Source organism: Varanus komodoensis, unplaced genomic scaffold (assembly GCF_004798865.1).
Source record: "Varanus komodoensis strain SLA01 unplaced genomic scaffold, ASM479886v1 scaffold2, whole genome shotgun sequence".
Lineage (NCBI taxonomy): Eukaryota > Metazoa > Chordata > Lepidosauria > Squamata > Varanidae > Varanus > Varanus komodoensis.
In genome coordinates this window covers 44,999,663-45,024,910 of record NW_025335568.1, presented here as the reverse complement: position 1 = coordinate 45,024,910, position 25,248 = coordinate 44,999,663, and the positions used below count along the sequence as shown (strand labels likewise).

Sequence of the window (25,248 nt, the reverse complement as noted above, 5' to 3'; positions counted from 1 at the left end):
GATTTCCAAGAATGTATGCTTTGGATCACAGCCCAAATGTGGAAATTACACAGAAACCTAACTTGGATCCAAATCACACTTACTTGCATTCCAGTGAAACCAATGGGACCTACTTCTAAGTTTAAACTTATTTTTTAAGTTTCAGAATAACAGTGAGAATCAGTGACCTTCCTCCCAAAGGGAGCCATCACAATTTACCATCACTGTTTATAAAGATAAAGATGTGGAAATTGAGTGAGGCTATGTGGGTACACAAAGCAAAGTTCCTGGAGCTGTATTGAGCCATTCAAGATGAACACACAGTGACTGGGTGGGAGATATTACCATATCTATTGGTTCTACTCCCAGCCTTAACATATTGAGCAAGAAAGTTTGAAAGGAAATTCTTCCTGTTTTCAGCTCGCCACACACAAAATCCTCCCTGCAACCTGATGTCCCTCACAATCAGGGTGTCCCATCACTGAAGGGACTCAAAGCACATTTGGGCACAAAAGAGACATTATTTTGAGGGCTTTTCTAAGATTTATTGTGCCCTTGCTGTACCTTACTAATGGTTACTTATGGGTTCTTTCGACATCTCCCTTCCATTTTGTTTCTGTGTCTAACCTGCACTTTTGAACTTTTTTAAGCAAAGAAAATGTAGTATTCAATTGTAAAAGTCAAACAGCTGATTTTCTCCATCAGTGTGTTTGTACTATGCCATTATATTTCAGTGCCACCTAGAGGTTATGTAGTAAAAGAGCAGGAAAGGCAATATTCCTTATGTAGTGCTTGAATTTCAAATCTGCAATGAAACTAAAAATAGATTCCGTGGATTAACATCCAATTAACAGCCTTGGAACCTTCTATCTACCACAGGGATAAGTGAGAATTTCATTTCAGTTTGTTTTTGATGATTTATCAACATTCACCATGTTCTCTGTATTCAGGATAAAAAGAATATGGTATTTAAAACAATATATAAAGAAAATGTAGGAGAAAACAAAACCAACAGATTCATTCATCTGGGTCCACCACTTGAGTGGTTAGCTCTTTAAAGTCTAGGTTTGAAACCCTGTATATTCAGCCATGTTAGTGCTGAATTAGGGTTGCCATATCTTTTTTTCTGGGAGGCTTCTAATCTCAGGCAACACAACCCTCTTCTTGCAAGGGATAGTTGTACTGAGGTTTGATGGTACAGTTTGGTGAGAAAGTTTGTTTCCATGTGATTTTGTTTAACATTTACCAAAATTATCAACAGATAACTTCTGGAAAAAAAGGGTGTGAATATTTAAAAATATCTGAACATGGAAGAAAGCAAATCAGACAATTTGCCCATGCCTAGGATATCAGCTACATCCTTTAAAAAATCTCTAGAATGTAGATCTTAAAATCCCCATGCCACTCTGCGATTGTCCTGATCCACACTTGAGGAGACCCTGACCCAATTCAAGAAGGAAAATGAAGAGTGGCAAGACGTAGTCGCTAGGCAGAACTAAAAGCAGTATCAGCTTTGGCTTCTGTCAAATACAGAAGCAATCAGAACGGGGTTGCTTGTGACAGAGGTTGGCATATGCTGCCCCACTTCATGGGTTCAGATACATAATAGTGCTTATGTAGCTTTTTATTTTATTTGAAAGGAAACACTGTTCAGAAGTTTCCTTTCCACTTCCCACCACAGGTAGCATCTTAGAATAAAATCCTCTTGAGAGGTGTAAAAAGCTTAAGCAGTTGGGTTCCTCCTGAAATCTGAAATAAAAATACAGAAATCTTAATTCAGGTATTGGGGGTGGGAAGGTTCAACTGCTGCCAAATATCCCTGAAGTGTTAGGTTAGTGATTTTAGAGCACATCCATTATGCACCTGTCAAAACAAAAGGAACTATAGTTTCAGCTAATTAGAAAGAAACAACTTTGAAATAGACAAGTTGTTCAGAGTCCCATACTGTTTTAGGCTGTAATTTGAGAAATCTAATTTCGTACAATGGTGATTTTTCTTTATAGCACCTAAACTGACCCTCTATATCTGTTTATCATATCTTGAACTGTACTGTTACGTAGTTGTTGTTCAAAAGAAATGCAGAAGTCTGCAAGAGAGTTCTCATCAGGGCAAAGTGTAATCAAACTCTGGAAGACAGGACTGACTCTGAATGCTCTCCCTAAAGTTTAAGTCAGAGACCGGACGGACATCCTCTGTCCAAATTTACTATGTGCTGTTGAATAAAATCAGATGGTTCAATATCTAACTTTATATTTCCTTCAAATAAGCAAATCCTATCAAAACAATTGAGCCTTGTTCTAACAAAAGCTGCATTTTAAAATGTCCCTCTTCCATGAGTTAGCTACTTCCTTTGAAAGTTATTTTAAATGATTGTTGTTGCTACATTTTAAATTCTTTTTGGGTGTGATCCTGAGGCTTCAGAACATCATCTGTGAGACCAAAGGATTCAATGGAGTCCTAGCTACAAGCTCCCAAGATCTCAGAGCTGGGACTCCGAAAGATGAGCCCCTACCCTGCTGCCTCACAGCCATGCCAGCTGTCCCTTCACAGTGGGAGAAAAGGGTTCGTGCCAGGGGACGGGGAGAGGAGGCAGCTGTGGCTATGCGTGTCTGCTGATTCTCATCAGCATCCCAAAGTTCTTACCTCCATTCCAAGGCATTAGATCTAGATAGTCCTGTTCACCTGACTAGAGGAAATACCTAGATACTGCTGCTACTCAGCCTTGCATAGGGCATAGGACAAATGTAAGCTTCCAAGTTTAGAGGCTTACATGCCTCTGCCACAGGGACATGAGGATTGTGCCCTGATCTTTGATCAGTGGTTACGTATTGTGTATGTTGCCCTGAGAGAGTTTCAGTTAGGAGGTGGCACATAATTTGAAATAATAAATAAGAACAACAACAACAACAACAACAACAACAACAACAACTTGCATTTAGAATAGGACATAGTAATGAAATAACACAACCAATGCAGGTGTGATTACTCAGATCTCAAGTAAGGAAAGGTACCTCTTGGGGCACTGGGGAGCTAGTGACAGAAGGATGCCATTGGCACTAGTTGGCTAGGTGGACCAGTGGCTGATTGGCTGTGCCACATCCCTTTTCTTTATCTTACCTCCATCCTCCGTCCCCCATCTTGTCGAAGAATTTTAGGCTGGGTGACCTGGCAGCTCACATCTGCTGGTGAGGCACGGCAGAGCCTTGGCAACCTTTACTTGGCATTCTTGGAGATGCCATTTCCTTGAAAATCCTTTTCTTGTGCAGATTCAACTGGAAGCAAGCACAGGAGAGCATCCAGGGAGGCCAAATGGGCTAGCTTCAACACTGAAAAATATTCATTGGTGTATCTTTTCAGTCCTACCCATCAAATGGCTTTGTTGCTTCTGGGCTGACCTAATCAGTTGTTTATGCAAAATTCTTTTACAAAGATGTATTTCCAGCTCTTTTGCAGGGGTTTTTGGGCTCTTTGACTCCAGAGCTTATAGATGCCAAGAAGTGTGGGAGTGAAGGTGACGCTGCTATGCCTGTCAGCTGTCAACTGATTCCTTTTGTTTGCTGCTGGGTCTCATGATATTTTCCAGGGACACCCTCTTGTCTATTTGGTTTAATGATTTAAAAAATGGATTACTGCCATCAGAAACTTTTCTCTATGATGCAGACGGACTCTCTCTCTCTCCCTCATCTCCAGAAGGACAGAGCCCATTACAATTCGCTGGCTTTTATTTTTCAGTGATGTTTTCATAACAATGGTGCATCTGGGTCAAATCAGGTGAAAGTGCATTGATCCTACCTGTGGAGCCTGATGAGGTTTTCCTGACATGGAGCAGAACCTTGACAGGAGAACAGAGGCCATCTGTGAGGTTCTGCAATTATTATTAGCCCTTTTATTAGAAGAAACCTTAAATCGAATGGTGCTACTCCTCCTCAAGATCATACAGTCCAGAGATCCCCAACCTTAGGTCCTCAGAAGTTGCTGGACTACAACTTCCATCATCCCTGACTTCTATCTATGCTGAATGGGAATGTTGAAAGTTGTGGGTCAACAGCATCTGGATTCCAGTGTTGGGAAACCATTGGTTTTATTCACACTCTGACACCACAGTGAGATCCTTTTTGCTTCTACCTCTTAGGGCCCCCTTTTGTGAACACACAAAATTTGGATTATCATGGCAAGGAATGAAGTAGAAAAGAGCAATGTGCCAGTTGTGCCAGTGATTCCTTCACTGTGACGTTTCCTGCCAGACTAAGCTATGAAGGACTCATTCACTCATGATATCAATCCCTCAGTGACTGCAATCTGCAGTGGTGATTTGCATGCATGAACAGCCATTGCGGATCCAGCACCAAAGATACAATCTCTCACCCCATCAGAGAAGCAATGACTGCAGTCCAACTTGGGTGCACACACAGCAGCCAAAGGGTATATATGGTGCCCACCCTCAATAATACCACCATGACACCATTCGGGTTTTGGCAGGAGTGGGGAACAGGAGGAACTGATTGTGCATCTTACAGACTGACCTGATTCTTTGGAAATGATCATAATGACCCATTTGTACACAGGCCATGCGGTAACCCACATGTTCCAGTATGGTGATATGCATCTGTGCTTATACCATCAAGAGGCCTGCTCAGGTTCATAAGGATTCTGCAGGTTCAAAGTGGCTTGACCAATTTTCTTTATTTAACGAATGAGGATTGCTCTATGCCAGAAAGATGCATTTTCAGATGGGCAAAGATCTCCAAACAACATTGAATGAGGCTCATCTCAAGATAACACAGGCCTTGCAAGATAATATATAGAAATGGAAGAAACCTCTGTGGACAAATGTCTGAATATGCATGGTCAATTTACTTGCATTTACATTATTATGCTTGTGCAATAGTATGTTTACTTGCAGAATTTTTAAAATAAATTTTATGAAATGGAGTGGGTTGGATTTAGGACCTACCTTCCTCAAGGGGAGGGTTCACCTTGTGGAAGGTAGATCCAATTTTGAGGACCTCCCTATGCCACCTTATACCTCATGCCATTCAGCAGGGTGCTCTGTCCGTCTGTGTAGCATTTTCCGGGGGCTACCGTGGGAAGGAGGTGGCAGCAAAGTCCATTTCTATCGGCACAGTTGATCCAGCATAAATCTGGATCTAACCCAGGATTCAGTGTGTGTAAACTTCATTTCTGAGTTTTCATTCCATGAATTATGGTGACATTGAAGGAGGGCTGGGGGAAATAAGAACAATGGCCTGCCCATTCCAGTTCTAAGGTAACTTCAGCAACATTTTGGTTTGGCATACAGCTGCACAGAGACACACAATGGAATTTGATTTGTGAGGAGCCTACAGAAATTACCCAAATAACTAGCATTTTTAAATGACTAATACACAGACCTGCACCTGCTCAAGAGACTCCATAGATTAGTTTTGCAGTCACTGGAAAGGCCCCTTGGAATTCAATTACATGGCTGAAAAACAGAAAGCAAAACTGTGTCCTTCTATCCATTCAGTGGGAGGAATCCCCCCAACAAGTTAGCTACTTCTCTGCACAGATTTTTCATGAGGATTAAGCATTTTCAGTGTGCTTTGCTTCCCTCATATTCATACTTTTTGTACTTGATTTGTTCTATTCTTGCAGCTGGAGCCTCTCTCCAAAGATATCCTCCATCAAACCCCTAATGCAAATGCAACACTTTCTTTGCAAAAGACTACCGAAATCCACAGTAAGTTTAGGGTTGATTTGAACATTAATGTTTCCGAATTAGATTTTGTTTACTGAATGGCTGGAGAAGATGCATAAGCCTGCAATAATGTGCGAACAATCCTGCTTCTCTGAATAGGCTAAGTGATATTCATATGTTAATGACATAATTGTCCCCATTCCTCGGAGTGCTCAGGGGATTCCAGGCTTACTCTGTCCCTTGGTAGCCCCTCTTCTCATGGGTGGACAATTTACTTATGGGACAGCTGTCTGTACCTAAACGTGTGCATAGAGGATGATTGAGTTGTTTGTAAGAACAGGTAATATTGCTGGAAATGTTGATATGGGTTTGTACAATGTAGTACAAGGGGTGGGCAACTGGTGTCTCTCCAGATGTTTTGGCCAACAGCATTTATGACCCCCCCCCATTGGCTGTGCTGGTTAAGATTGATGGGAATTGTAGTCCAGTTGGAGCATCCGAAGCATTGTAAGCTGCCCACCCCAGTGGAGAATACATGGATGATCAAATATAAGAAATTATGTATTAATTTGCCTTTGTACATGAGAAGCACTGATGCATTTTTTTCATTATATGATCAGGTGGACTTTTCTTCAGTGTAGCTGTAGTGTAGCTGTTAGCAAGTCTCTCAGAATAAATATTTAGAAATATTTAACTCTGATTCTTCAAGGAAAATGTCTCTTTCCCAAACTGTCATGCTAATAGTTAGGATGGTTTATATTAAAAAAAACCCTGAAATAATTTTGTGACTGTTACTCTACATTTTCAGTCTGTCTTTCAAGGAAAAAGGATCAAAACAAAAACAGAGGGTTAAGTGTTGTGTTGATTTCACCAAATGGCAAAGGGGAGATGAAGGTGCCTGCTTATGTCCGCTTCACTGTCCCCCTTGTGAGCTTATGAGCTTCACAGAGTTCTTATTGGGGTAACCGTGACTTCAGCAAATGGTATGAACATTTTTCAATGGTACGAAACCTAAAAGAGTGCTGGGGCAATCATTAGCTCATTAGAGGTGCGATACTTAGTCCAAAAGAAGGACTACAACTCCAGCATCCCACAGCCAGCTGGGCACAGGATTACACCCTAAACAGCTGTAAACAGAGGATTCTGCCCTAAACAGAGGTTGAATACCCTTTGGGTTTTCTGCTGGATGTGGCCTCTCTCTATTGGGAAAATCTTAGGGCAACTGAATAGGTCTAACACCTAGTGCAGTTTGTAAATAACCAGTGGTTTAAAACTACAGGGGGAGGACAAAGGCCCCAATCCTAAGGGGAACAGTCAAAAGAGCAGAGCCCAGCTTGTGAGTTCCTATGACTTAATTTTATTAATGTCCTTGCAAAACTCCAGCAGCGAACGTGGGTTCATTTCTTTTATGGCAGAGCAGGGTATGATTCCTATGCCAACAGATCTGGTTTGCTTGCACATCTGTTTTTCTAGTAGCCCCCCTCCCTATTTTGTGAACACCGAAGCCCATAAATAATGGGGTTTGAATTGCTTGTTCATTGCAAAGTCTGACTGTGGCATGAATGTTCTGTGGGAACATTGTGGAATGAATGCCTATATAACTTTTTATTAATTTTTGTTTTGTTTTAATGAATAGAGATTATAGTCTCTAAATGTACCATTAATAGAGAATGTTTTTGTCTTTTTTTTTAACAGAATTTGCCAGACCCTGCAATTGCTTTATATATGCAGTTTTTAGTCATGGATTTTACACCTTTGGAGAAAAGCCAGCCTTCTAGCACTTAATCTTTTTTTTAAAGATACTTAATATGCTTCGAGCTTTATCCCCTTAAAATTTGCTGTTACATAAAGATCCCACTAACAATTCAAATGGCCATGGGGCTATGCTTCAAAGAAGTTGCCTCCATATCATGCTACCAGCCGATCAAGCAGATTGTCCTTTTCCTTCTGTTGGGTCTTTTTGCTGCTTCAAGCAATGGCACCTATTTTGTTTGTGAATGAAAGAAATGCTGAACATTTTCAAGCTGTGTTCCATCCCAAATGATGAGCAAGGAAACTGACATCCAGCCTAGTTCTGAGCCCCCCCACCCCCACGTACCACTGCATGTCTTCAGCCATGCTATAGATATGCATAACTAACTCATCTCATTGCTGTAGGAAACCTAGCCCAGATCTTCCTTGTCATCCATGTGACAGTCTGTGTCCCAGTCCGCAGACTCCACCCCCCCCCAAAAAAAAGAGGAAAAGGAAAAAAGAAAAACAAAAAAGGATTGGGATTTGACAATCATTCTTGGCTTGGGAAACAAATCGACAGGGTCTCCCAATCCAGCTCCCCAAGGTTCACTCACCCAAAGGCCTGAGGCATCATTACCACATCAGTTTTAGGTGATGCAGATTGGATCTGAATGCAACCTTGTTAGAGGAGATTTTAGAGTTAATATCCCAGGGAGAAAACAAGAACGCGAACAACCCTGCCTGCATTGCGGCAAAGGATTATAATGCTAGTGGGGTTGTTCTGGCAGCTTAAGTGGCACCTGGCCTAATGAAGTCATATAAGTTGTTTGCTTTGCAGAATTCCTTATACAGTAGGTGTGGAATGCTTTATGCAACAACTTGGGAATACTTATGTAAATGGAATCAAAGTTCTGGATCTGACATTTGTGTGATAAAAATGAGGTTTCTGCAAGTGGTAGCCAAGGGACACAAATTGGAAACAACTCAGTAAAGCCAAAGCTACCTTGCAGGAGGTTGCATTCATAGCTATCAAAACCAAGGAAAACTGTCTCAATTCAGACTCTCAGATCTGAATTCTGAACTGGCAAATTTGGAGTACTTGCAACTTTTCAATTCAACCTTTAGCGGCTCCCATCTTTGGCAGAAATACAACAAACCACCCTGATAATCCATAGCTTATTTTATGGGTTGTTGTACCTGCAGTGGGGTTGTGGTGTCATCTGAACTTGGGTGACTGATCCCACGATAAGTACCATGAATCCCAACCCCTTGTCAAACTCACCCATGCCATCCACCCCACAAGTGCCCAAGCGGGCTCTTTTCTTAATTTCCTAATTCCCCTCTCAGTTAACCGCAAACAATATTGTGCATGCTGTGTCTCTTTTACACTCCCCCCCCCCGTATCTATTTGGATACGCTGAAAAGTGATCTCTGATTTGACAAGCAGTGAGAACTCTTCAAATGAGAGCTCACATGGTGCTTTCGAGTGCTGTCCGTGGTTTTTCACCCTCCTGTTTTGAAAAAGTGCCTCAAATGTGGACAACTTTTTCAACTGTTTTAATTAGTCAGACTTGCACACTTTTGCACTTCCAAAATGACTCACCTCACAGGGGCAATGTTCAGAGGACTGTCTGATACCGAAGTGCAGCAGGCATCCCTCAGAAGCATTGAGCTAGAGGGGTTGCCAAGATTTTGTTTTTGCCTTTGGCTTGTCTTGACAACTGTCAATATGTGAGTTGTCAAGAGAAACCAAATCTGCAAATCACCTTTGCTCATGGGGTGGGGGGGGGTGTGGCCAGGTAGTTATGCCCTTTGTGATGGGATGCTTAGGTTTGTTTGCTTGTTTGTTTTTAAGGGGGTGCACCTTGTTTCTTTGAGGTCCTTTCAATCTTTCAGTCTTATTGGAGATTCTAGATGCTTGGGGAGGTGTAAAATGTGGATCATTCTATAGGAGCTGTCTATAGGTCCTTAAAAGAGGGGTTCCCCCCCTTTTTAAGGCAAGGATCCTCGTGTGTATTTCAAAGGGTCATGTGCATTCATGCCTGCCAAATGGAGTGCCTGCCATAGGATGCCCTGTGATTCCTCCTCCTCCAGCAGGAGGACAGGGCAGGAATGTGGGGAAAAAGGGACTGAATTGTACCAGATTGTCTGTTAGGCACACCACGGGTTGTTTGTCCAATGACCAACCCATTATGGCTTATTGCCAGGGTGTATTGTCATGTTATGTGGATGTGGATTGATTTTGTATATTGTTTGGTCTGGGGCAGTGGGGAAGCTCTATCCTTTTCTTGCTCCCTGAGATTTTCATAGCAATTAAAGGGCACAGCTCTTTTAAAAGGTGAGAATTCTTTGGGGTTCCTCTGAGGATATTGTTCTATAACATGAGGCCCCTTGATAGTTCCAGAATATACACCCAGACTGAACCTGTGTCCCAGCTACTGGCATGTCTTTGAAATAAATGTTGACTTACCAGCCTTTTCACGCATTTTGGACTTCCAGGTGCCATCCATCTGGAAATCAGTAAGCACTTGAAAGGTTATGGTACCAAGAAGAATACACGTGTGCCATTAATAATGTTCCATTTGTGAGTGATTATTTTTCATTCAGCTAGATAGCTTGCTTTACTTTTCAAAGACGTTTTGTAGTTGCAAGCTAAACACTCAGGGGCTTTCTTACTTTTTTTTTTAATTCCACACATTATATAATGAAGCCATATCCCCTTGCCTACCTTTTTCTAAGCCACCTTATAATATATGGCAAGGCTCCAACAACAGCCAGTACATATATTCACATTTAAAATAAATTAGTACATACGCTGAGGTTAGAAGTGAAAGAACATCCAGGACTAACAAACCTGATTGTTCTGGCAACATAACTGTGTAGTCCCTTCTGGCATTTCTAACTTCTGTTCCTGTTATAGTCATCTCTGATTTTTTATTCTGTGTCCTATTTATGGTTGCATTAAATATACCTGCTATTCTTACAATTGTCAGATCTTACAAATGGTGATACTACAGTAAGCTTTTGCTCTGCAGAAGGAATACACTGCTGGCTGTTTCTCAGATACCAGGAGTTCATTAAACTGTGCACTGTTCTTTCAGTTTATTACTTTCTCAGGAAGGCTGTGACATAGACCTTGGAAAGGGAACACTTTCCAGCTTGGCAGTGTGGGATCCAGAAACATAACTTCATCATAGCAGTTTGAAATCCCAATTATAACCACTCACATTTATAAGAACTCTGTGTTGTACCTAAGCAATTACTAGGGTATATACCACCGTGCTAGCGAAAGCTCCCATAAATTATGGTGTATTTTCTCTAGGCAAGTACTGGAAGTCTGTGAAGCCTTATGTGGTGCCAGTTAGCTGTAAGCTGGCTGAGACTCAGAAACAAGAGAGAGAGGAGACAGAGGCAGTGTCAGCCATGGCCTTACTCTCAGTGGACGTTGAGCAGTCTTTTCCACAAGAACATGGCAGGTACGTCCAAAATCTCAGAACTACAAGCACAGATGTGCTACTAAGTGCAGTTTCCTCTGATTTAAAGTCCAGCTTTTTTCCGATATTTTAACCTTCATGCTTTTTCTTGTCAACATCGGGGCAGCCAGAGGAGGATAAGCGTTCTGCATTGTCTTTGGATTGGTAGGCTACTACAGAACTTCAACAATCAAAACTAGTCTGCAGGCCAGCCCTACCATTCAGCTGAGTGAGGTCATCTTGGGAAGCAGATGCTGGGAGATGGCAGCAAGATGTTGCTGGAGAGATCTGTGTGCTACATAGTCTGCCCAGTGCTCCCTAAGAAAGCCTTTGGGGGTGATGGAGGAGGCTGTCCCATGCTCCATATAGAAGAACGGTTCAGCTGCCAGCCGAGCTGCCAGCCCAGGGCACCATCCAGTTGTTCAACTCTGTCAGCAAAAGGTCTTGGGCCAATCATAAGCCGCAGCATACTGTAACTTTTGCATTCAGAGTGTGGAATTTATTTCCACGGACTTTGCTCTCATACCAAAAGAATACATGTTGTTTATTAAAAGGAGGTTGGGGGCTGAGGTTGAAGGCCATTCATGGAATCCACAAGCCACACTCCCTGGCTTCTCCTTATTGCTTCCAACCACAGCCCTTGCAAAGAGTTCTAAAACATCAGCTAAGGCAATCATCATCCTGCCACCTGCTCCACATACCTGGTAATCCAAGCACTGTCACCTACCTAGCAGTAATAAATGGCAGACATTCTCCAGACTGGGATATTTATTTATTTATTGTTTTTATATGCCACCCAATACTAAAGTCGCTGGATGGCTTACAAAAAACAAACAAAAAGCTCCCAACCATATACAATAACACACAACACACTGTGTCCCATAAATAATGATAAAATCAAAGATAAAACCAATTAGCTGTTAAAATATTGGGAAAATAAAAAGGTCTGCACCTGACACCAAAAAGAATAAAGTGCCAGTGCCAGGTGAACCTCCCTGGGGAGCATGTTCCAGAGTTGGGGTGCCACCGCTGAAAAGGCCTTTCTCTGGGTAGCTACCCTCCTAATGTCTTTCAAAGAGGGCTCCCAGAGAAGGGCCTTTGCCTCAGATCTCAAGGGGCAGGCAGGCACATAGGGAAGAAGGTGGTCCTTCAGGTATCCCGGCCCCAAGACATTTAGAGCCTTATAGGTCATTGCCAGCACTTTAAGTTGGGCTTGGACTTCAGTCGGCAGCCAGGGTAGACGATATAGAACTGGCCTGATATGGGAATATCACATATTATGGAGTTAAAAAGGTAATATTCCTACATTAGAAGCAGTGTGTAGTATAAGACCTCAAGAAAATTCATTTCTAACACTGGTTTAGCCGTCTCACAAATTGTCCTTTAATCCCAGTCTAGCTGGGCTTCCTGCTAGGGTGTCATTTTATCTGGCACTCTCCTGTGTGTTCTTGGGCACTTACTCATACAATCCTGCTATGCATGTTCCGACCCCTAACCACGTTTCCCCTCCTCCTTTGTGCAGTCTCCCCCGAAATTTCCCATAGATTATATATCTAGCTCCCATGGACACTAGATAGAAATGGGGAAAACGCCTTTGCTTCAAAATGGTGTTAATTTCATCTCCTGGGGAGTGGAGATTGACAAGGTCCATGCTGTACTTACGTATGCTGAAGACAAAAATTAAAGGAACGGGTCAGTGAAACGGCAGGGACTTTGCAGCAGTGAGCAAGTGGTGTGAAAGTACAGGATCCCACAAGTCTGCTGAAGCTAAGCAGGTTTGGATCTTGCCACCGGCTGCCTGAAAGACCACCCAGTGTTTCCCTGAGCAGAAGAACAGTGGGATATAACAGAAGGCATGATTCGGGTGGCATTTTCCGCTTCTTTTGTTCAATGCGGCAAGTGATTTGGTACTTCTTTGGCAACTGCTCCACACATGCTTTTAACTGTAAATGAGGAAACAGAATATTAGAGGTGGTTGTGAGTGGATTGACAGGGAAGCAACTGGAGCCAGTAGATCAGAATCAGTGGTGGCACAGTGTGTGATCCTCCACTGCGTGCGATGCACTGATGTGCTCTTGCCACTTTCACACTTGAATTACAACATTTGAATAGGAAAGAAAATATGAAATGAAGCAAAGATCTGATTAAACAGAAAGTGGTTGTTGTAATACTGACTCCCCCAAAGGATATTGTGCAGCACAACCAGGGTGTTTTAAATTTAAGCTTCCATCACCTGGACATAAGAAGGATAAGCAAGATGTATGTAAATGCGCTCTTGTGTGAAGAAAAGTGTATTGATTCCTATGGATTGGAATGGCCAAAACTGGGAGTTGTCCTGCAGTGAATGAGGCCAATCACACTTGGTTTCCTCCAGATGAAGTCTGATCAATGAATAAAGAAGGGAGTGTTCATTTCTCCTGCTTGTCAGCTGTTGTTTCACGCTGACCTAACATGATTGACTTGGACATGAATTTAACAGTTCTATAAAATGAAAGAACAACTGCCAATGCACTTCACCAAACAAGTATTTCAACATGATGTGTGAATAGTTCCATGCACAGAACAACTGTGTGTGTGTGTGTGTGTGTGTGTGTGTGTGTGAGAGAGAGAGAGAGAGAGAGAGAGAGAGAGAGAGAGAGAGAGAGAGAGAGAGAGAGAGAGAGAGAGAGGAGTTGATCAAGTCAGAAAAGTGACTCTGTAAAAAGAATATTATAGAGTTCTTACATTTAGTCATGCCAAATACTTTGGCACTTTTGCACTGCAAAGGAGAGTCCAAATGTAGTAGAACTGGACTGATTCCACAGAGTTAAAGGAAGGAGAAGGAGGGATAGAAAAAACTAAATCTCTTTCAGATGAACTCCTTTGGATGCTGCAAAGCTGGACACAAAACCAAAGAAGGGTGTTTGTGGCTGTACTGAGGAAACATTTTATGCAGCTCATCTAAGGCACCCTGATCCTAATTATTTGTGCAGATAGATGTGCCTGGAGTGGGAATATGCACAAACGGTTAGTCAAGTTCCTAGAGGTCTGTTGGCCTCACTTTGAGAAGGTTTGGCATTAAATCCTTGGTATCTAAAGGTGTGCAGTTACACTTTAGAGCAGGGGTGTTGAACCTCTTTTGGCCCAAGGATAGAATTCCACTTTGGACAAACTCTCTGAGGCTGCATTCCCACAGCAAAATGGGTCAGGGGCAAAAAGGACTTGGCATATTTTAACATAAAGCTCTTGCTACCCAGAATTAATCCCGGGGAGCTTGGTTGGAACTCTAAGCCATTTTGGTTTGGCCCCACTCCTGCTTCACAAACAACACTGACATGTTACACTCTGAAAAAGCATGATTGTGTTGTGAAGCACAGGTATTATATGCATCTTGTGCAGAAACACCAAGGAGCACTTGTCGTGCTGATGTTCCCCAGTACGTGGATGCTTAAAAATATGGACATATTGTTCTCATTTTTGCATGCTTGAAATAGGAAACAGCAGTCTATGAGCAGCAACTATTGCTTAAAGAATCAAGTTGCCTTTAGAAATGCCATTTACGTTATGTAAATAGTTTTATCATTGGGTATAAGGGTGTGGAGAGATGCTGGTTGGCCTGATGACAGTTAAACCAGTACTGATTACCACCCAATAGGAAATCTGGGATCTAGTTCAGGCTCACTGGGTGACTTTGGACCAGTCCCTGACTTTCAATCTAACCTACCTTACAGGGTCGTTGTTGTGAGAATAAAATGGAGAGGGGAACCTTGTAAGCTATATCGAGTCTTTTGTAAGGGGAAGAAAGGCAGAATATAAATGTGATGTAATAACGTATCTTATGTGGAATTTTCAGGCCATTTCAGATGAGCTTAGTTGGACCTGTTGCTAATACTTCTGCTCACAGGAGTTGAAAATCCATATAGTTCTTCTGTGTTCAGTGGGCAATATAAATACACCCCACAGATGGGAACACCTCTTCCATGCAAAATGTACTAGTTATCTCAAAGCCTGGTTACTCTTTTTATTCATTGCAGAGCATTTATGCAAACACTAAAAGCTAAGAAATTGCAATGAATTTTAAGCAGTGTGTTTAGAAACTTCTGCAAAAGCTACACATGTAAACTTATACATGGCTTTAAAGGTAAAACTCTTATCTTCTGCATTTCTGTGTATGTATAGTATAATCTGGTATAGGCTGCACAGGCTCATACTTGAGGATTCCAACTTTCACTAAAAACCAACTATTCAAGTTACTAGCCCTCATGAATGCACAGAGAGATATAGACAAAGGACTCAAACTGTCCACAGAGGTCTTCAGAGGGCAGAGCTTCAGTGACTTATATGATTGCCTGCCCTTTTTAACAGCCATTAGTCACATTCCTTCAGCACATGTCTCTGCTGCCTGCTCTTTCATATTTTTCTTCCTGACATGACTTTGGTCCTTGAAAAATAAACAAGAGGTTTGTTCAACAATTATGCAAAGCAGAGTTCAGAATAAAACATGATCAGTTTTTCTACAGGTTTGGTATGTTCTCCATAAGTGTTAGCTTGTATTGATTCACTCCAGGGACTTTTTTCTTAAAGCAGAATTTACTTATTTATTTGGTAAGTACAGAGCCTGAAGAGAAAGAGAAGCCAAATACATAGGAATTGTGGAGTTCTATTTATCACCCCAAGATGTAAACATGAAACATCTTTTATTAATGTGGAGAGATTTGGAAGGAAATGCAAGACATACTTTAGCTCTGAGTGAATGTCATTTTTATGGTGAAATAAAGGCGATTTTCGGACAAATGAAATGAAGTGCAATTAGCTTGGCATATCAAATTACAGAGTTTAAACTAATTAGCAGCTAATTGTCATATTTTGAGAATGTGCTAATTTGAAACCACTGCCATTCATCAGTAATTGATTTGTGAAGAGCTTAAATAAAGCCACTGCATATCCCCCCACCTGCCCCACTGATTAATGATGCATTTGCTTGTGTAAATAGACCAGGCCAGCCATCATAACATCAGATGTGGCTCTTGAAACCCCTACAGTTCCTTTCTTTTTCCTTTCTTTTTACACAAATTAAACCACAGAGTGGGAGGAAGGAAGAAAGAGAGAGGGGGGCAGGATTAAGGAAGCTGCCAGATTCATTACACTTCATCAGTCTGGACCAAAATCAGGATACCTTCATCACATTGAATTGTTCAATGGAAAAATGGTTTCTTCTCTGGAAGGGTCTGTTGATCTGCCTTGGAGCCTCCTCATTTTGCCTGATTTAGGAGCTTAGGCTTAATCCTGGGCACACTTGCAGGGGAGTGCATTCCCGCCTCCAGCACAGGATGCATTTTTATCTCACATTTTTATCCTCCCCACTTCAAGTAGAGTCAGGGCAGCGTACAATGTCTTTCCCTTGCCCTCTTGACGGCTAGAGTAGCCTTCAGGCATTTACAGAGGGCCACCCTTTCACATAGGTTCTGGTTGAAAGATGAAGCACCACAAGACCTGTTGCCCATCCCTGGCTGGCACCTGGGAAACAGGTGGGCCCACTGCCCTCCTGGGCACAGAAATAGGCTGCATTTGCAAAGGAGAAGGTTGCCAAAATAAAGGGTCCAGACACAGTAAGCCTGGACCCCAGGTATTTATCTGAATATATCTGCAAAGGGGAACAGGAGGTAGCCTTGCTTCTATTGTCCAACGAGTGGTGTCCTCGGAATTGCCCCCCCCCCCAGTTGTAGGGCCTTCCTTTATAATGCCCTCCCAGGACAGTGGAGATGAGTTAGCCTCCGAGTCCAATGAGCCTGGGCCTCAGTGGGCCCATATTGCCCCATGAACCGACCACAGCTGTGACCTCCCAGTTTGCCCTGGTGCCAAATTCTGCACTGATTCACAGTTGGGCTTCCTTCCAATGAGCATGATTGCACTGTAAGTCACCAGGACCGTTATCCCAAAAAACAACTTGTGTTTCATTAATAAACTCAGCAGCAACGTACTGTACTGGGCTTCACAAAAAATGTTATGAGGCAGCAGTGGGCATCCTTTGGCCGCAGCCAGCACAGCAACTAGTCAGAGCTGATGCCCATGTTTGCCAAAGTCTTTGGAGCATCACATGGTGACCAGCCCTGTTCTAAAGCCCTCTCTGCATCCCAGAGACCCTGCTCACAACAGCTGCTTTCCCAACTGCTTTGGGAGCTCCTGGCAGAGAGGGGGGTAAAGCCAGGATAAATCAGTGGCCCCAGCAGCAAATCCGTGGCAAGTCTGCTGAGAAAAAGAACACCTTGGTGAATGTGTGCAGCATGCACACCATGGGTGTAGCGTACACCCCTTATTTGCAGTCAAGAAGCTGCAGTGAGGCGTAGGTCCTGCTTCACAGTTCGCTTATCGAAGGACTGCTCAGTCTAAGTCTCATTTAACAATAGAGCACCAGAAGGAAGAGATGACTCTTGAAGTTACAGTACTTATTAACAATGAGTCTCTCAGGCTTTTCCATTAAGTGGAGATGTATTATACATCTATTTAAATCACACTAATGATTTTCAAGTGTTCATAAATACATATAAATTAATATATGCAGATATTATGTGATCCAATTTGCTTGTGAGTGATGAATTTCTTCTTTTTTGTTAAGTGGACATCTCTCATTTGGTTTCATGTTAGTGCTTCTTTTTCTTGTTGTTTCCTGGTGATTTTAATGCTTTTGCTTGAAGGGTCTTTAACTGCTCTTCTGATTTCATTCTTGTGTTTTTTGCTGTGCAGTTTCTTCATTTAGTTGAAGATTTCATTTTTGCATTCTGTCCTGCACCTTACACACACATGCATACATGTACACACACATCATAAACGTCCATATATACATGTAACTAATTAATTGACTGATCAAGAGAAAGAAAAAAAACAAGGTAAGTAAAGCAAGATGTTCACATTTGCCAGTGTTTTCAGGCAATTAGGATTGTCCTCTTCCTCTAGAGAGCGAGGTCCAGTGGCTAACCTGTCCTGATGCTTATTTCCTTCTAGCTTACTCCGAAATCGTAAGTGCAGAAAATTTCTTCTTAGCTAGCCTTCACAGCACCTGTGGCGATGCTGTGGCTCAGTGGCAGAGCACATGTTTTGCATACAGAAGGTCCTGGATTCACTCCTGGACATCTCCACTGAAAAGAGCAGACTGCAGGGGATGTAAAAGGCTTCTGCCTGAGACCTGGAGGACTCACCAGCCGAGCAGACTGTGCTGGGCTAGATATACAGATAGTCTGGCCAGCTTTAAAGCATGTTGCTATGATGATAAAACCAACCTTTGCTCCCATTTCTTCCAGGACTCTTCTCAGTGAAAAAAACAGTCAGCATAGCATCCCATTAGGTTTCATGCTATCCACCAGCCCAGCCTTATGCAGAAGACACCAATCAAGCCCTGCTTTCCCAGCCTGCTTTCTAATGGATCAGTTGGCTTGATACAGCCTTTGCTCTCTGTGTGTTTGTGTGTGTGTGTGTGTGTGTGTGTGTGTGTGTGTGTGTGTTTGCGCTGGGGGAGAGAAATGTTCTCTTTGCAAAATACTTGCCAATAATGTTGGAGGTTATATTGGTGCCCAGAATTAGATGACTCATTTCCAACTCAGAGTTTGAATAAAGCGGCTCTTTTCCTGGCCAACTAATATCTGACTCATTCACCACCAAAGAAGAAAGAAAAAATGGTTGGTCGTGGCTAGGCATCATTCTTAGGTTTCCCACCCTTCTCCTCTAGTTTTCTCCCTCCTCTCTGTCTGTCTGTCTCACTCTCCCTTTCTCTATCCCTCCCTCTCCCTCTTTTTGTTAAAGTGACATCACCGAAGAAACAGTTATTTCATTTTGATTTATTCTGACATGCTGAGTGGTGCAAGCTTCAGGGGGAAGCTGTGATTTTCTGGGTGTTTAAATGTTTTGTTTTGCTAAAGCAGAGCTCTCTGTTCATGTGAAGCAGGAACGTAACTGAAATTGTCAAGAGAGGAAAAGGATAGGTAAGAGAGATGTGGTCGATGGCAGATGAAGCAAAAGGAATGGAAATGATGCTATGATTGATTTCAATGAAAAGATTGTTCCATAAATAGCAATCATGGGCCTATAATGATCTGTGCATCATATGTGCTGATAACTATTCATTTTTAAATGAGATTACCCTACACTGTTTAGAGCTTTGCATTGGACAGAAAGTTGCATCCATAATCTTTTACTTTGAAAACACTCCATAGAGGAGCTCATTTCTGAATGCTTTCAGATTTAGTCTTGGGGGAGACTGGGTGATGTAATATGAAAGTGGTACAAGAACTATTATGTGCTATTTCTGAAGCAGGTCTTCTACCTGTTGTGCAAAAGGCTTTACTTCTTCTGTGTTGCTGTTCTTCAGTCACAGACATGCTTGATTCTTTGTGACCTCATGGCGCATACCATACCAGACCCTCCTGTCCTCCACTGTTTCCTGGAGTTCACCCAAATTCATGTTCTTTGCATGAGTGACACTATCTAACCATCTTATCCTCTGCTGTCCCCTTCTCCATTTGCCGTCAATTGTTCCCAGCATCAGGGTCTTTTCCATTGAGTCCTTCCCTCTCATTATGTGGTCAAAGTATGTGAGCTTCAGCTTCAGTATCTGTCCTTCTGAAGAACAGTCGGGATTGATTTCCTTTAGGATTGACTGATCTGATCTTTTTGTAGTCTAAGGGACTCTCAGGAGTCTTCTCCAACAGCACAGTTCAAAAACAACTTCTACTGTGGTTCACTTTAATATGGAAACAAATTTAATACAGTCTATCAGGAGCCTTGATGCCTAAGCAAAACCTTCAGGGAGAGCAACAACCTATCAGATGTTGGGGACAAACACTAAAGGATAGCCACCAATTTCATGAGCCCCCAGAGGCACATGGCTGGCAGCTCATGGAAAAAGAATGCTGGCCAAATGGACCCAGCAAAGCAATTTTTAAAAATGTCAGCCCACAAGGTAGGTTGCTTTTATTTTCTTAAGTGTGAGAAGTAGACATTTGTCCAAGCAAGCTGGAATTTCAATAGACCTTCCTGAGATCTACAGAAAATACAATGGATCTTTTCTTGGATTCCAAGAAAATACAAGAATAAGTAGAGCTTGGTAATGCAAAAGTATTGCATCACGAATAAGCTAGACATCCCCTGCAACCTCCCCCCAGAGGCCAAAAAAAAAAAAAAAATGCTTGGCAATGTTATGTTTTCCAGTTGTTGGAGAGATTTTGCAATCATATTTCTTTTCTCATGGGTCCCAAGCCAGGTACAATATGTCTTGACATTTTTTGTTTGTACCTAAGGGGCTTCTTACTATATGATGAGTAGGTACCATACAGGTTTTGTCTGTTGTTAGCTTTTGCTAGTGTTGTGTGGGTCTGTGTATACATCCACACATGTGCATATATACTTTATAACCCAGGCACAATGCTTGGTAACCTAAGGTCTTTGGCCCACAGGACTAATAAGAATAATATGCACAAATTTGCATATGCAAATATCTGTGTGCTTTAAAGGGAAGAGGAAGGCATGTCATTTCATTAAAAAACCCTCAGCCAGGACGATTCAATAGGTGGAGGCAAGAAGAGGGTAACACATTTGGACAAACAGTCAGGTAATGCAGGGTGATAAGATATTCTGGAGATCACCAAGGTCCCTGTATCTTTTAGTCCATCAAGTGTCCATGGAGTGGCAGACGGCCTCCCAGGGATCTGAGGCTCCAAATGAGACATTTGGAGTCTCTTCCTAACAAGGCTATTGCTATAGTCTAAAGTAGTCTCCTATTAGCATGCCTCCTTAGGAGGATGCCTTGATATAATTCCTACCTCGAACAAGTTACATGCCATTAGTCAAACTTGCATGAAGACTGTGACATATAACAGGCAACATGGAACAAGCCCTGATGCACAAGCCACTTCTTCTCCCATTACCTCCCTGCCAGGTTTTTGTTTTTGTTTTTTGCTGTAGCTACCCCTACAACCAGAGGCAAACTCAAAACAGTAAACATTTAGGAAATTAATGAATTCTTCCTTTGCCTCCTAGTTGCAATTTCACGGGTGGAAGGCTGCTTTAGATATGCATCCATAAAAAAGAATATTATGTATGTGGAAGAGAGAGTTGTGTGGAGGGGAGAAAGGGGTGTGTGTTCTCAGGCATCAGCACAGGATTAAATTAATCTATCTGACCTCTCATCCTGCTGTCAATGCTGTTTTAAAAATAATGTCTGATCATTTATTCTCCAGGGCTATGCGGGGGGGGGGGGAGATTTCTTCTCCCCCTCCTCCTCCTCCTCCCTCCCTCCCTCCTCCCCCTCCTCTTCCTCCCTTCTCCTCCTCCTCCTCCTCTTCACTTCCAACAGCCAATTTAGTCCAGCCTATTGGCTGCCTCCCAGGTGATTTCTAACAAAGACAATGTGTATAATCAGATTATTTATTATTATTAGATACCTACTTTATGGCAGTGGTCTGCTAATCAAATTCAGGATTGGAGCGCGGAAGTTTTAGGCAGGCAAGCAGCCAACTCAGTCTTAAAAGCAAAACAGCACGAGCGAGATGACTTGGAGACACGGCTAAATTCTTTGCGTGTTACCTGATTTTGAAGAGGGTCTCCCATTGTTAAACTGAGTAAATTGGATCCATAAATATTTCTTTTTAAAGAGAGAGCGAAAGGGTGAGGGTTGCACCTCTCCCCCCACATTAAACTATTTGATTTTGCTGACACAAAGCATGTGCATTTCTTAACCTAAAGTTATAAAATATTCTGACAATTTTAATATAAACAGGAACCCTTTGCAGTGATTGCTTGGATCGAAAATGTTTTTCCACTTGACATTTGTTTATACTTCCTAGGAAAGAAACTTTATTTATGGATAACTGAAGAACACAAATAAACATGGGGGAGAGCTGAAAAATCAGCTTTGATTATGCATGAAAATCTACAATGTCATTGTGTACTCTGGTTCCATATTCTGATTGCCTGTTTATTTTTCTAGAGCTGCTGGCGAGCCCATGGAAGAAGAGCCAGGCTTGTGAAGTGCCAAGTCCTCCTTGATATTTCCTGTGTGTGACATCATTGTGTATTCCCCTGCCCCCCACCCCAAAAAAGGCACCCTTAGACATGTCTTGTCTGCTGCCTGGGTGGCAGAGATCAGATGGAACATAAACACTGGGCACAAAATTCTGAACAGCAGCTTCACTTGTTCGTTGGAAGGACTTAAAAGGGCCTTCCGAGGCTCCTTCGATGTAACCACTACAATTCTAAAGTTACAGTAAACCAGACCTTGCAGAGAGAAAGAAACTTAACCTAGAGCCCGTTCATGTCTACTCTGCGATCCACTCCCTAGCTTCGATGGTAGAAGAGAAACATTGAAGTAATTCTACAGACTTGACTATGGTTGTCTCTAAAAATTGAAACAGTGTGCAAAACCACTGGGAAAAACAAAACAGCATCACAAACCCCACTGCTTCCAATAGTCCAAACACATTTTACTAGGAATTATTCTCTCCTGTCACACAGTTAAAACATAGGTCATTCTTGTTTGTTGGTTTGTTGACTTAATGTTCTTAATGTAATGAAATGATGGATGTTCCTCCGTGGTGACATTTTAAAGATGCTGTAGCAATTTCATGTTCAAATAATGGATGTGAAAAAGGGTCAGGGAAACTTAGCTGAAAGAAAGCTCAGCTCCACTGCTTTTCAGCTGTCCCCAAAAGAAGCATATGAAATAACTTGGTAACGGGGCAATTTTGTGCTGCCCTACTCTGAACTAGCTTGTCCCCCAAGTTCAGTGGGACTTAATTCAGGTAAGTGTGGATAGGATTGTGGCCTTTGTTAGCTTTGTTGTGTGCTTAAAGTTCTCTCTTTAATGTGGCGTTTTGTAAACTCAAGCACAAAGGGGGGGAAGAAGGGGGGGAAGCTTGTCTCTGGAATAATGCTGCACAGTTTGGAAATAACACAAGCTCGTTCGTGCATGTTCACGAAGATGCTAATAATCTCTCAAGAAATCAATGGCTTTATTTTTATTGTATGTACCTATTCGGAGTATGTATATCCCACTCTGCAGACAAAGAACTCCCAGAGCAGCTTACAAGAATAAAGAATCAGACCACCCCCATTCTCAGACTTCACAGTCCTGGCTGATTTAGCCCCGTCCCTTGTCACTGCTATGGCCCACTTTAAAAGGAGGTAAGCTGAAGGACCCTCCTGAGGTTTGCTTGGAGCTCAGGGGCTTCTGTGGATCCTGCTTTTTCAATTGATTGGAGGGTTGTCCATTCTCTTCTCCTGAGACCCGCTAAGGGTTCAGGCATGGCTCGCAGAGGTTTCAAGAGATGCCTCCTGCCATTCCATTGTTTCCCTATGTCAGCATAGCAAAATAGTGACGTGGGTCCCTGTGAATTCAGCAGTGTTACTACAGAGCTATGCCTTTTGCTGATACCGAATGCTTAAAACTCTTACACATGTTGCCTTATCATCATCGAAAGGAAAAGAGACTGTGGTTTTTCTTCAGACTCAGTATTTTTAAGGTACACAAATAGAGATAGAAGAGTTATGGTAGTTCTTTGAAATCTCTCCCTCCCTCCCTCCCTCCCTCACACACACACACACACACACACACACACACACACGCGCGCGCACAATGCACACACAATCATAGTGTATCATCTACCTTTGGTCTTTCTACTTTACAGTATCCGATTGCTGGCCTCCCTTTGAACGGCAAATGATGTTCTTGTTTTATATATTTTCCAAGCTCAAAGGATACATAAAAGCCATAAGTGAGTACTGTCATGCTTTTTATTCAGAAATCTGAAAGAAAACCTTAATTAAAACAAGGTTTTAGAGAACGCTGTGGTATGAAAGATACGGAACAATGTGGTTTCAGTTATAGCGGACTCAAACCTGTAAATCAAAGATGAAAGATTTCACTCAAATAGAATTATATAATTCTCCTTTGTTATACAGATGGCCTGCACTCCCCTCCCCACCCCAAATGTGTTTGGGTTTGTTTACAATTAGCATTTTAATTTGAAAGACTTTATACTACTTATATGGAAACTGTCTGATAGAACTTGGAAATCTGAGACAGGGTTTGAAATAGGAAGTTGGAGGAGAACTTAACCCAGTTGAATGTGGGACTGTCTTTTGTTATGAAAGCATTATGAAGCAATACATGCTTACAATGAATTAGTGGAAAAATCAAATCCTACTCAAAGTTTATTGCCCAATTCCCCTCTTTCTGAGTTGGGAGAAGTAATCTGAAGCAATTAAAACTGCCTGAATATGGATACTGGATCTAGTTCTTTGAAGCCAATAGGATTACCCTTATGAGTGAGGCCATATAGTCTGAACCCCCTCTGAGTGATCCTACTTGACAAATTACTCTGCGTGTCTAAATCATCGTCCCTGTAAACTACATGTTGTATGGAAAATCAGGCACCATGCCTGATAGTGTTTTTATTATTTAAGTTGCACGGTTTACATTCATGGCATCATATTTTAAATAGCAGTGCAGAAAAATGTGCCTCTGGAGTTACAAAATCTAATGCTGCTTTTGAAGCCTATGTTAAAATTGATGACTGGAAGAAAAGATAAACAATTAAGAGTTACCAGTTTAGTTTTAAATGTTTAGTGAAGAAATGTTCATGTTTCTGCTATGTAGCAGTATAATTTGGAGGTGCTTTTCAAAAACAAATCCCAATGAAGACTGGAAGCCTGCACACACTTATTTAGGTAAATGTCCTATTCAGCTCAGTGGATATTCTTTCTGATGAAACATGCTTATTAACTGGAAGCATGCATATTATCTGACTTTTATACTAGATTCTGCTTGTCATTCATTCATGATGTACATTGTAACATGCTTATTTTGCTGTGTAAGTGTTAAGCTGAGCAAACAGCATTGTTCATCAGTTGCGTGAAACAGGTAGATACTTAGCTGTGCACACAGATGGTCCAAGGGCTGTCAAAAAGCAGTTCAGTTATTACTAAATGTTATATCCTTGGATTTAGATATACTATGTTGCTATGAAGGTTCACGGTGGGTAAGTATATGATAATTTAAAGACAGCACAAAGTTTTCTGTCAATTACATATAATGCCATCCCTTTTAGCAGTTGTCACTAAGGACTCAGTGAATAGCCCGTAGACCCCAAATCCTGCTGCATCAACTAAACCCAAATGAATGTAGATCTGAGCAGCAATCTGGATAAGAAATCCTCAAAACCGCCACATGAGATCAGGATGCAATTAAAGATGGGCAAGAAGTTGGTTTCACTTTGGTTTTGATAAGAATGTAGCGAGTTCCTCATATTCAAAACAAAGAGAATTTTAGAGAGATGCAATGTGGAAGAAACAAAAGCTGTCAGAGACATCTATCTGTGCTAAGGGAGTTGAGTGCTTAGGAATTCTTACAGTCTACCT

General features: G+C 41.9%; 1 protein-coding gene across 1 annotated transcript in view; it reads left to right on the top strand.

Moving 5' to 3' along the window:
• Positions 1–25,248, top strand: part of LOC123022863 (histone deacetylase 9-like) — a 193,530-nt gene that overhangs the window by 124,212 nt on the left and 44,070 nt on the right. The window contains exons 11-12 of the mRNA XM_044428959.1: positions 5,614–5,698; positions 10,713–10,866. Coding sequence (XP_044284894.1) covers positions 5,614–5,698; positions 10,713–10,866 — 239 coding nt within the window. The remainder of the gene's footprint in view (positions 1–5,613; positions 5,699–10,712; positions 10,867–25,248) is intronic.